At 45.4% G+C, this 12,187-nt stretch overlaps 1 protein-coding gene across 2 annotated transcripts; it reads right to left on the reverse strand.

The window, feature by feature from the left end:
• ankrd13a (ankyrin repeat domain 13A) lies at window positions 1-12,132 on the reverse strand. Of its 2 annotated transcripts, none has more exons than XM_035380442.1 (15): window positions 11,795-12,132; window positions 10,912-11,047; window positions 10,252-10,376; window positions 9,692-9,737; window positions 9,244-9,387; window positions 8,749-8,938; window positions 7,844-7,910; window positions 7,261-7,342; window positions 6,677-6,738; window positions 5,975-6,105; window positions 5,291-5,448; window positions 4,005-4,136; window positions 3,254-3,411; window positions 2,348-2,412; window positions 1-2,236 (listed from the first exon to the last, which is right to left on the reverse strand). In XM_035380442.1, exons 1-15 carry the CDS (start codon window positions 11,891-11,893, stop codon window positions 2,032-2,034), a joined length of 1,800 nt encoding a protein of 599 aa, XP_035236333.1. In that variant the 5' UTR covers window positions 11,894-12,132; the 3' UTR covers window positions 1-2,031. The 2 variants fall into 2 exon arrangements, with proteins under 2 accessions (XP_035236333.1, XP_035236335.1); XM_035380444.1 differs by having other exon boundaries at window positions 1-2,230; window positions 11,795-12,131.
• Window positions 12,133-12,187: the final 55 nt, after the last annotated feature.

Genomic DNA, 12,187 nt, shown 5'->3' on the forward strand with positions numbered 1-12,187 from the left:
AACAGATGAGGACCAAGTTTATTAAGAGACAAATAAGACATAGACAATCCTTTTTTGGTCTGTCAGGAAGGGGAACTACAATAAAATGGAGAACTACAATAAAATATCAAAGAACACTGCCATCACCTGTTTGATTTAGGAAGTGCAATAAATGTCACTTTTTTCCAAAAGGGAACTCAAAATAATTACTCATTTAGTGAATTAAACAGCAAATTGTGAGTATCATGATACTAATCTCAGTTTTTACAACTCTAAATACAATAAGTCTCTTAAATCTCACTGGAAATAAAGTGCTTTTATTTTTTTTTAAAGACAAAAACGAACATTCTGAAACTGACAAATGTCTTTTAAGAAGCAAATTCTTCAACATGTTAAGACAAGAGCTCTCCAGCAAAATTAATACAGCATACGAAGTCCCTTCCCCTTTCAAAACTAATATTATTAATGCAAAATTATTTTGGATGATAGAGATCTCTTGTCTGTTTATACGATCCTCGAGGTTTGCAGTACCAGCCATAAGAAAAAAATATTACGTCACTGTTTGGAAATACTTTATATGCACTTATATCAGTTCCCAGTGTTGTTTAAATGCCTCAATTAATTTTTTTGAGCAAAAGTTTCAAGACTTTCAAAGTATAAAATACGAAATCCCCCTTCGTCTGAGCACGCAACGAAATGCTACACATCTCCAACCATTTTATTTCTTTCTTTAAAAAAAAATAAAATAAAATAATTTTGGTCTTGAATCGCATAGCAAGTTGCTAACTAGCAGGGCAAACCGAAGCACCGCAAGGCTCTCTCCACAGACAGAGAGAGGCCAACGCGGTTCTGTGATGCTACATTCAGCTGGCGTCCGCGTTCACATATAGAGCGTACAACTTCCCAGGAATTCACGTGCGGACCAGTAAAACGACGGTTGTGGCAGTCTGCGTCTGGGGGGGGGGGGGGGGGGTTCAGCCCTTTTAATACTTTTGCATTGCAGCTCTGGCACATTACCGATTCCGTTACTCAACTATTAACATTTATACATAACAGAAACTTACAATTAAAGGCCTACACTGCAAACCTGAACATTACACTCAAGTCTTCCACTGGAGATTGACACCGCGTGTAGCCAGCTCTGGGCCGTGTATATCTTTTCCGCAGGCACACTGGCATTGCTATTGCTTCGATTGTTTTGCGTACCCGTTTGTCCCAATATGCCTGCTGACGGTTGCTAACGTGATGTAGTTACTGACCCTTGTTTGACCCGGATATGAAAAACGTGAAAGCTCGGCAACAGGCCCGGATTTACGCTATTGAACTTGCTACAGTGCGGCCTAAATTTATTGTTGACTCGACCGCCATACCTTAACGAACATTCTCTCCTTTTCAACGTGCCCCCTCTGCCTTACTTTCACACCCTCTTAAAAAAAAGGTCAGAGGAACTAGTACGAAACCCTGAGATATCTTTTAATTGAAACGCTAAAGCCTTTTTCTAAAACTCTACCCGCAGACTCGACTCTCACCAACACGTCCAGTCAACGATCATATTACGTGCGCCATTGGATCATATCTACCTCCTTTTCCCTTCACAGTGGAATACTCAAAATTTCCTAAAACAATGCAGTCCGTCAGGCCTGACTTTGCCTCCACTCCAGCCTCTTCTAAGGTAGTGTTCAAAAACCTGGCCAACGGCGCGCAGAACTTGCCACACAGAGACGTTGCTCAAGAAACGAGTGCGCGTATAAAATTATGAAGGGATACAAATATATATACGTGTATATATATATATATAATAAATGTTTATGCATATAAAATAGTAAGAAACAATGTGTACCACACATTGACAATAGTTGCTTGTGGTGGTGTGGGCCCCACCCGCTGCATGTTAAGACTGACGCCTGCAGGTTAACGGGCTTTCCGGTGTGGCAGGGCTCAAAATGGCCGCCTCTGGAGTTAGAAAGTTAGCGTAGCTATGGCAAAGGTCGACTCACTTCCTTTACAGGAAAAAAAGTAATTATTATTATTATTTTTGCTCCCCTCACTAGTTTATTTCTCAGTGAGCGAGAGCCTCAAAATCCTCTCCAGCTCCTCCTCTTCCTCCCTCCGTCTCTGCTCCTCTTCCTCCTGCGCCCGGGCGGAGAGGGAGATGGCGAGCTGGAGGTCAGAGTCTGGGCTGACGGTGGATCCGCTGCTGACAGGGCCGACCGAGTTTCCCAGGTCCACCAGCACCCCCTCGGGGACAGACCTGGAATTGCATCCCCAGGAAAGATGGCAGCACCAGGAAGAGACGCATTAGATAGACAGACAGAAGCAATTTTGTTTTCATCACCACCCCCCCCCCAATGCCTCAATTTCGACATACCTTTCACCAGGGCTGTTGAGCGTTGATTCGCTGACCCTCCCGTTGCTGTCAGCCCAAGATGTCTCCTTGAAAAGCAAAATCAATAGGCAGATTATTGAAACGATAAAAGTGATTAGTTCACAAGTGTATGGGTTTCCTGTTCGTTTCAGGAAACACATACAGCACATCTGACAGGGCTGACTGTAGCACAAACAACAGGACATGGATCTATGGGACGTTTAAAAATGCAAATAACATGCAAAGGATGCTGATTGAGGCCAGAGAACAAACATCTACAGACAGACACAGGGGTGTGCCACACCCACAGGAAGCTGCCGTTGAACCCTTGAGCAAGGTGCTAATGGTCGCAGTGTAAAGTAAGTAAAGGATTTGATGTGTGAGGATAGGATGTGATGTGTGTAAGCACCTATGCTAACGGTCGCAGTGTAAATGTAAGCAGCTACGCTAACGGTCGCAGTGTAAATGTAAGCAGCTACGCTAACGGTCGCAGTGTAAATGTAAGCGGCTACGCTAACGGTCGCAGTGTAAATGTAAGCGGCTATGCTAACGGTCGCAGTGTAAATGTAAGCGGCTATGCTAACGGTCGCAGTGTAAATGTAAGCGGCTATGCTAACGGTCGCAGTGTAAATGTAAGCGGCTATGCTAACGGTCGCAGTGTAAATGTAAGCGGCTATGCTAACGGTCGCAGTGTAAATGTAAGCGGCTATGCTAACGGTCGCAGTGTAAATGTAAGCGGCTACGCTAACGGTCGCAGTGTAAATGTAAGTTGCTACGCTAACGGTCACAGTGTAAATGTAAGCAGCTACGCTAACAGTCGCAGTGTAAATGTAAGCGGCTACGCTAACAGTCGCAGTGTAAATGTAAGCGGCTACGCTAACGCTCGCAGTGTAAAGTGAGCAGGCTCACCCGCAGGCCTCCGTTAGCCTCCAGTAGGCTCTGGTGGATGGCGTACTGCAGCAGCTCCTCGTCGTGGTTGGACACGGGCGTGGCTCGGCTGCCCCCGCGGTGGCGGTAGTGGGGGGGCACCTCAAACACCGTGGGGCACACCTGGAATGGAGCAAGGGCTGGGGGAGGGGGGGGGGGTTGGTTGGGGTAAGAGGATTAAGGGGGGGAGAATAGAAAGAGATGCGTATACTGGCATCAACGGTGACCAAGGAACAGCCTCTACGAGGACGCCACTTGCAGTGAAAGACATGTCTTTGTTGATAATGTGCGCCTGAAATTTACAACAACAAAAAAAAAGGTCGATATCGCTTTCAACAAAACAAAATGGCATTTTAGTGTTTAGTATTTATACGTATGGTTCCATTCACTGGATGTCCACTACTGTCCATGGGAAATCTGCCAACCGTTCTGAGTGATGTTTCAAAGGAACAGTTGGCAAATGTCCCGTGGACAGTAATGGGCATTCAGTGAATGGAACCATAAATATAAGTACTTAACACTAAAATGTCATTTTGTTTTGTTGAAAGAAATACGGACTTTTTTTTAGTAAATTTCTTTAGTAAAGATTCCAGTACTTGAAATTCCAGTGCATTCCAGTAGCCGTTTTGACTGACTTGTGGTCCTGTTGCGCGTCTATTGCGCATAGTACACTCACTCAAGCACTTTATAATAGCAGAGCCGTGGGACCCTGGAAACAAAATGGCGGCCTTACCCACGCCCTCCTCCTCGTCCGTGGGCGTCGCGGCTGCAGACGGCGGGTTCGTGTCCAGGGGCTCTCCGGTGCTGCACCTGTTGACGTTCCCGAAGGTGATCCTAGCGTTCAGCACGTGGAAGAGCGGGATCTCTGCGAGAGAGGAAACGAGGGTCACGGGTCAGCTAATGGAGCGCAGAGTGGGTCTGACACACCGACCAGCACACCCTGTCTGTCTGTCTGTAACAATTTACTAATGGAGCACACCGCTGTTCCATTTGCTGCAGAGCTGTGACAGACTAGTACTGCCATAAGGAGGCAGCAAAGGACTTTAGAGACGAAGTCCTAGAAATTTGATCGGGCCAGTAATGTAACCCAAATCACCCCGGCCCACAATACATAAAATCCTTGCAATCATAAACATGTATCTTTTTTATACCCCATAACACTATTGAATGGCTGGCACTTACAATGGAAAAAAAAAGCGTAAAATTGAATTATGTCTCACAGACTTTTCCTGGGAAACAAAGACAAAAAGCAACAAACACTGATATGTAATTAAGTCATATTTTTCATTGTCTGCCTGTCCAAAGTGATATTTTGATATTTCAGCTCACCGCATCGCATTAAATGCTGCTTTATCTATTCTTATTTTTATAATCAAAGGAGGATCAGAGGATGATTGAGGTTTTATTCAATTTCTGGGTTTTATTAAAGCCCACTGTATACAAATCAAACTGAAACACTTTCATATACTTAAACACTAGGGCTGCAATATTCTATAACAAAAATTTTTTTTATATCAAAACATTCGGTACTTGCATTTCAGTACGAATATTACACCAATAATGATTCAATAAGTCTGTCACTTATTTAAGCATTAAAAAGGACAGCAGCTAAGGTGTCTGTGTTTAGTATGTTAAAAATTAATCAGCGGGTGCTTCCAGCAAGAATCTAAGTCTGTTTGCCATAAGCAAATGTGGGCACTAAAAGATATTCTAGGGCAGGGCTGTCCAACCTTGTTCCTGGAGATCTACCGTCCTGTAGGGTTTCGCGCCAGCCCTAACAAAGCCGCACCTCATTCAACAGCTAGAGATCTTTGTCGAGCTCCTAATTACTAGAATCAGCTGCACCAAGTTAGGGCTGAAATGAAAACCTGCAGGCTGATAGATCACCAGGAACAGGGTTGGGAACCACTGCTTTAGAGCTTCAGATGGTCAAAGGATGGGGTCAGTAACAATCCCAGCCCCAAACCTGAGCAGCGACAGGCGAGTTCGGGCGGATTTGTCAATGCTATAGGACCGTACCGATCTTGACTGGGAATCCCGGGGGGAACTGCAGGGTGACGAAGTCCCTCAGCCGGGCGAAGTGCGTGCTCGTGCGGGCCATGAGGTCGATGATGGGGGTCACCTGCTCCACCAGGGAGAGGGGGTGCTCCTCGCTCATCCACAGGGTGGCCTTGAACCTGCACGTATCACAGAGCACATAGTGTACCCCCCCAAAAATAAATACATCACAACTTGTCATCTTACACCAGGACAACATGATTTGGACCATGAATATGGGCTAAAACAGGAACCCTGCTAATCTTTAGCCAGGTAACATTAGGCTTCGGCATTCTCTCAGGTATCGTCAAGTTAATCAGATAACAACGTCCTGAAAGCTATAAACTGCCTGATTTACCAAGACCTTCAGCGTGAGCAAAAACCTTTTAGCACACGCAAAACCAGTATCACAACCGCGGACTGGTGCAAAACAAATTGACATGACCAGTCACTGGTCCCGTTATTGGTTTTTGCATGTGGTAAAGGTCTAGAATGCCTACATAATCTTTCATATTTTAAGAATCATCCCTGCTGCATTTTCCATAAAGCTCTTCACAGATTCATCTGTGGTACTGGAAAGGAAAGTGTCACGACAGCCATTTTTTTCCCACGGCACTGCAGCACGCCCCGTTTTCTGACGCCCAAAGGCCTTGGAACGGGACCCACTTCTGGGTTCGGATGGTGAGCTCGATGGGCCGGCCGATGTCTCGGTCCTTCAGGTCAAAGTCTGGGTCGAAGTACTCCTCAGGCGTGATGGCCGTGGGGTTTGTGGCAGTGGCGTACTCCAGGGTGAGGTCCTGTTTTCGAAAGCCAACCGAAAGTCACCTCTTACGGGAAATGTCCGACTGTGAAACATGCTTATGCTTAAGTTCCCCCATATCTTAACTTGATCTTAACTTCTGTGTAGGTTTGTATTAACTGCTACTGTCGGTTGTGAAAGTGATGACTTTGACTGAACCTTCATATATGCGCTTATACTTAGCATGCGCTTAAGACCCAATACATTTTCAAAAAATATATACATTGCAGTGAAATAGAAATCAGTATATTATACAAAAACTCCTCATAATTACAAAATAGTGTAGCATATTCCATTTCTGGATGGGACAGAGGCCACTGGGTGCAATTTAACCTGTTCAACATTTACATACATTCCAAACATGGACCAAGAATGCTGTTATCTTTAGCTTTAAGATTCTTTACGCTTCTTCTTTAAGCTCCAGTGGACAAAACACTGGATTCAGTAAAAAGATATCAATATGCTAAGAATCTTTTTAAATGTGGTTATGGTATAAGGTGTAAGTTTCAAAGCTACAGTATTGACACGTTATAAATATCATTCCCGAAAGAAATTATGGAATTCTTTACCCCTTGGGCGCTGAAGTGCTGCTCCACTGTTCCGAGGAGAGATTCCAGAACATTCCGCTCATCTACGCGACACAAGAAGAGATTGTTGGTGTGTTAGTTCCTCTAAAGAAAATCTCCTCATCCTGGGGGCATAATACTATTCAGTACTGTTATTGCACTTATATGGGAAGGGTCCCTGGACTATGTGCCGTCTGCCTCATCGTTCCCAAAAAAACAAAATGGCAGGTAAGAGTAAGTGAAGAAATTATTCCAGTCTCAGGATGCATGGCAGCCATTTTGCGCCAGTACGCTCACCATCAACCAAATGAGGTGGAGAAGGATGGAGTGAGTACGGAAATTAAACTGAGGATGGATGATCTGGTGGCCAGGTCAGGAGGAACCCCCCCTCACTCTTTGTACGCCCCGGGATCTTATTGACAACAGTGGGAGGACCTCAGTCATCTCATCAGAAGCCTGTGACATATCCACCCCTTATGACCATTCTATGCTTTTCTGCTGCGTAGAATGCTCTAAGCATTCTATGCTTCTACTAGCATTCTATGATTCTGAGGCTGTAAATGAGCACAGGCGTGCCGGCTCCTTACCTTTTATTCGGGCCTTCTCCTCGTCCGTGAGATGCTCTGTCCGCGTCCGGATCACCACGTTGACGTTGTTCACAGTGAAAACCTGCCAATGAAAAACGTCCCAACGTCAACAACAGTCCCCAAGTAACCAGAGGCAGCGCAATCACTAACACTCACTAAGGAGTGTACTAATGAAGAGCAGTCCTAAAATACACCTGAGCTTATAATCATTACACATTACACATCATTCTGATGGAAAAGGAAACAAGTAACAAACAAGAACCTCAAACCTGGATGAGCATTTCCATCAACGCAAGAAGCTTCATACACATCGCAAATATTGGTATGCAAATACGTTTGCAAATACATCAAACATATGCAAGCTTCTGTTGGCAGACGCTGGCTCCCGAGTGACTCAGCGGGGTCTCAAATGAGGACGCAACGTTGGCAGACGAGCGGACAAATAGCGTGTCCATCTGCTCAGCATTGGTACACCGGCGTAGTGCCGTCACCTCTTGGGGGTCCAGGCGTGCACACACTGCATCATCCCAGCAGCAGCTAGGCTAAGTCCTGTCCTGTCTGGTCTTGCACACGTATGGCTCACCTTTGCTTCGAATCCGTTGACGACCTCTGTCTTTTCCGTCCTCCAGCCCCAAATCCCAGATTTATTCCTGCGGAGACGAAAGCACCCGCTCTGTTTTTTTTTTTTCCCCCCGATAAATGAAGGGCAAGGTCGTGTCCTCCATGCAAAAACTATGCAGGCCTCTGGCCAAGGTCACTCGAACAAACACAGCCCAAGCCGTCAGCTGGCACGACAAATGCAACACGATACATGAATTCTGGAGTTTGCCTTTTGCCGGGTGAACTGGATCCTGTCAAAGAGGTTGCATTTACTTCCTGATGTAGTCAAGCCAACAAAACTTTGTAAAACTTTGTATTTGACCATCTTTCAGCAAACCTTATAAAGCATTTTTACATCATAAACATTTAACAGATGCTCTTATCCAGGGCAACTTACACAATTAGATTTTTAGGTGCTATCCATTCTTACAGCTCAATGTTCAGTAATGCAAAGCATGTTGCTCAAGGGCGCAACAGCAGTGCCCCACCTGGCAACGTAATCTACAACTGCTCAGCTACAAAGGGCACTTCCTCAACCATTAGCCCTTTAAGGCATGAGATCACAAATATGTGTTCAGAATGTTCTTCACTGAGCATTCTGATGCTGATGTCACAGTCACTACTGGGAATTGAAAGCAACAGGGTTCTAGAACACTGACTTTTTTTTTTTAACTAGATTTAAAAAAATTCCAACAAAACCTGCTCTTCAAAGGGTTAGACTACACTGCTGCCATTATCTCCTACCCCTTTCTTCTTCAGCCTCCTTCTAATAACCTATTATTAAATTTCAGTCAGAGGACATTAGTCCTCCATGCCTATGTTGTATAACCTCACCGCCAATATGGCTGCCACCCTGGTACTTTAAGCTGAGGGAGGAGCCAGCCGTACCTCTCAAAGGCGATGTGGCGGGTGTCCAGGTAGGTGTTGACGATGGGCGTGGTCAGTCGCTTGGCGACCTCGTGCTCGGCCGGCTGCATGGAGTCCAGCGTGACGTCCTCGATCTCCCGCGAGATGTCGAAGCGCTCCGTGTCGACCACCTCTTCGTCGTGGTTCACCTCCATCAGCTCCGTGCAGCTGTCTGCGCGTGCGTCACAACACGGGCAAACACACCTACAGTTTAGCCAGCCATTCGGCAGATGCTCTCATACAGAGCGACTTACAGGCACTGTATTCAACTGACAGACAAGACAACGCATCACAGTCAATGGCAATAAAATTAACACAGAGGAGGCAAGTCCGGCTGCACATTCAAATCAGGGTTATGGGACTTCTGGAAATGTGTGCCTCAATTTCTAGGTGTGGACGGACAAAGCTGTCAAGACTGGGAAGTCTAGCAGGTCCTCAATCTACTCTGGATCTCCCAACTTCACCCCTGAGTCTCACCGTCTCCTCTGAAGATGTAACTCCTTCGACCTCTGATCCAGGTCATGTTCTCGAACCCCAGCAGTGTGGCGTCCACGCGAATGTTGGCACCGCTCTTCCAAATTCGACACACGTCACTGGGGCACACCCGTGACACCAGGGGTACTGGGAAAGATGCGGGACATGGGATGGTTCACACAAGCGCACGGGGGCCAGTAAATGCAGACTGGCTGACAAGCTCAAGGTTAACATCTAAAGTAAATCAATACTACAATCTGAAGCACAAAAAAATTAAGTCTTGGCTTGTCTGTGTTTGTTTTCACCTGGATACACTTCTACGCCAGCCAGCCATTGGCTCATTTGTTTACGCCAGCTTTATTATACAACCGAAATGACTGAGACTGCTCCAGAATTAGTCACAAGACATCAGTTAGGTGTGAAGCTACCAAATCCATCAGGCGACACTTACTCCAACTTGTGAACTCCCACTTCATTTCCATGTAAAAATCTGGAGACTAGTAGTGAGGGGAAAAAAAAGAGAAATTAATTAGTCAGTGCTCTCTATTTAGTCTCAACACCTGACTGAATATGTGCAGCACAACTTATTTTCTCCATTACAGCATCCCGGACCAGAACACAACCGAATGCTTGTGGCCGCTCAGAGAGGGACAACTGCAACAAGGTTTTTCCAGGAGAGCACAGAGAGCGTACTGTTTGCATCTACCTCAGGCTGCTAGCTGCGATGCTGGCATTCTCCTTTCCCCATTCTCCATTAATCTCCTCCAGTTTTTGGCACACGTACAACAGCGAGCGACATAATTAGGTAATTTACAGATTCCGTCCACAGCCTGCTCGTAAGGAGGCTCGCTAGCAGACCGCGCGAACACGGTTTAAGAGTGACAAGGCGCAGAACACTAAATCACCCGGGAAATGAGCTAAGCCATTCAGCCTGGTTCCAGTGGCACAGTAATAAAAGGGATTTACAGTACGCGAAGGCAGAGAGAGAGAGAGAGAGCGGCAGAGCAGCACCTCACGGATTTTGGACAGCAGCTCAGGCACCCCTCCCAGGGCTGTGGAGGCTTTGAGGTAGTCCCGTCTCTGCAGTACCAGCTGTACCATCTCTGGGTCTCCAGTGCTGACCGCCTCCTGCAATGCTGTACGAACACACACACACACACACACACACACACACACGTCCCACACACACACACACAGACATGCGCCCCATACACACACGTGCGCCGCACACGCACACACAAACACATTCACCCACGCACGCACACCAGCACACACGAATGCATGAGCACACATGCATACACACACACACACACACAAACACCCACATGCCATTACAGAAAACAGTGATCAGATGCTAAGTACCACAGAAACTTCCAGCTCAAATTTCATTCATGCAGAGAGAGAGAGAGAACCAAAGCACTTATTTGTATAATTTATACAAAGCTACATGTCACATATCCGGTTATCCCGCATGATTTCAGCCAAAAACTCAGGATCTATTAATGATAAACCTCTCAGTACCGGGAGCTATGGGGAGTGAGTGACTCCAATAATACGGTTCAACCACCAGCAAAGCCACCTCAAATGCCACATGCTAGTCTGAGAGCTGTGACTCGTACAACATCGTAAATCACTCCATGACCTACTGATGTAATCAGATGCTGGCCTCACCTGTCCATCCCTTTGCATTCTCTTTGGTTACTTCCGCATTGTGTCTCAGTAAGACTCTCACTGACTCCAGGTGTCCCAGGGAGACTGCCAGGTGGAGCGGTGTCCGTCCTCTGGGGTCAACCAGCTCTACGTTGTTCTTTCAAACGGAAAGAGTCCGCAACAGTTCAGCACAATTAATGGTAGCCTTGTGAAGCAACACCAAACTTTTATATTCTTACATGGATAAACTTACAAAGCCATACGACCTGCTACCGGCAATGTATCATTAACGTTATGGTTTCATTTTAGATAGGACGTTTTATAAACGTGACCTTTACTTTCAATGTGATGGTGGTCCGCCTATTAGACGCGTAACAGACACATGACGTACAATCAGGTACACAATTGTACCACATGGTTCACCAGAGTAAATACACGCTTTAAAGGTCAAAACTGGACTGAAATTAGGTCTGAGTGGCCATGCTCAAATGCTTTTAAAAAACATATTTTGCGCTTTCTGGAAGAACGGGACTGGGCACTTTGATGCGGGATGCTGCATCAATCAATAACACAGCTGCTACCCTACCACAGCTACGACCAAACAAGATAGCAGAACTCCAGCGTAACATATTTTTTTGAAAATCATGAATTAGTGAGTAATGTCAGTGAACGTTGATCCAGAACTAAATTACTCCAAAAAATATTAAATAAATTGGAAACCAAGTCTTAGTAAGATCTAGACATTGGCTGCTAACTAGCTATCTGCTCACAGTAGTACTACTACCAAGATCGCAAATAAGGTAGCATGCTAACTAGCTTCAATAAAGAAAATGCAGCAATAAACTAGCTATTAATTGGCCGAACGTGCAACGAAGTAAAACTTCCTAAGACACATTTTACATACCTTTTTCAACTCCTTTTCGAGATTCCTGTAATCATTCTCCCAGACAAAGTAATGTAGAGGAAACTTAACCCTGAAATCTTCGTTTTCGGCGGAACACATTCTCCCTCGTTGAACTAACGTTAATAAGCTACTAGCCAGCTAGTTCAGCAGCACAGTGGCATGAAACAACGTTGTACCACAAGTCTGCGTTGTAAGTTACAGTGCAGACAGCAAATCTAAAATAACACTGGAAGAAGCGTCTGTTGGCCCAACATAAAGATGGAAATGAAACGAGATACATGTAAAATATGGTGCTAACTTCTCAAAATAAAACTTTTGAAAAACAAGGAAGTGACAGGTTGAGTCTACCTTTCCGGTGGGGGTGTGTAAAATATATATGGTCAATGTATGGTA

Source organism: Anguilla anguilla, chromosome 10 (genome assembly GCF_013347855.1).
Source record: "Anguilla anguilla isolate fAngAng1 chromosome 10, fAngAng1.pri, whole genome shotgun sequence".
NCBI classification, from domain to species: Eukaryota; Metazoa; Chordata; class Actinopteri; order Anguilliformes; family Anguillidae; genus Anguilla; species Anguilla anguilla.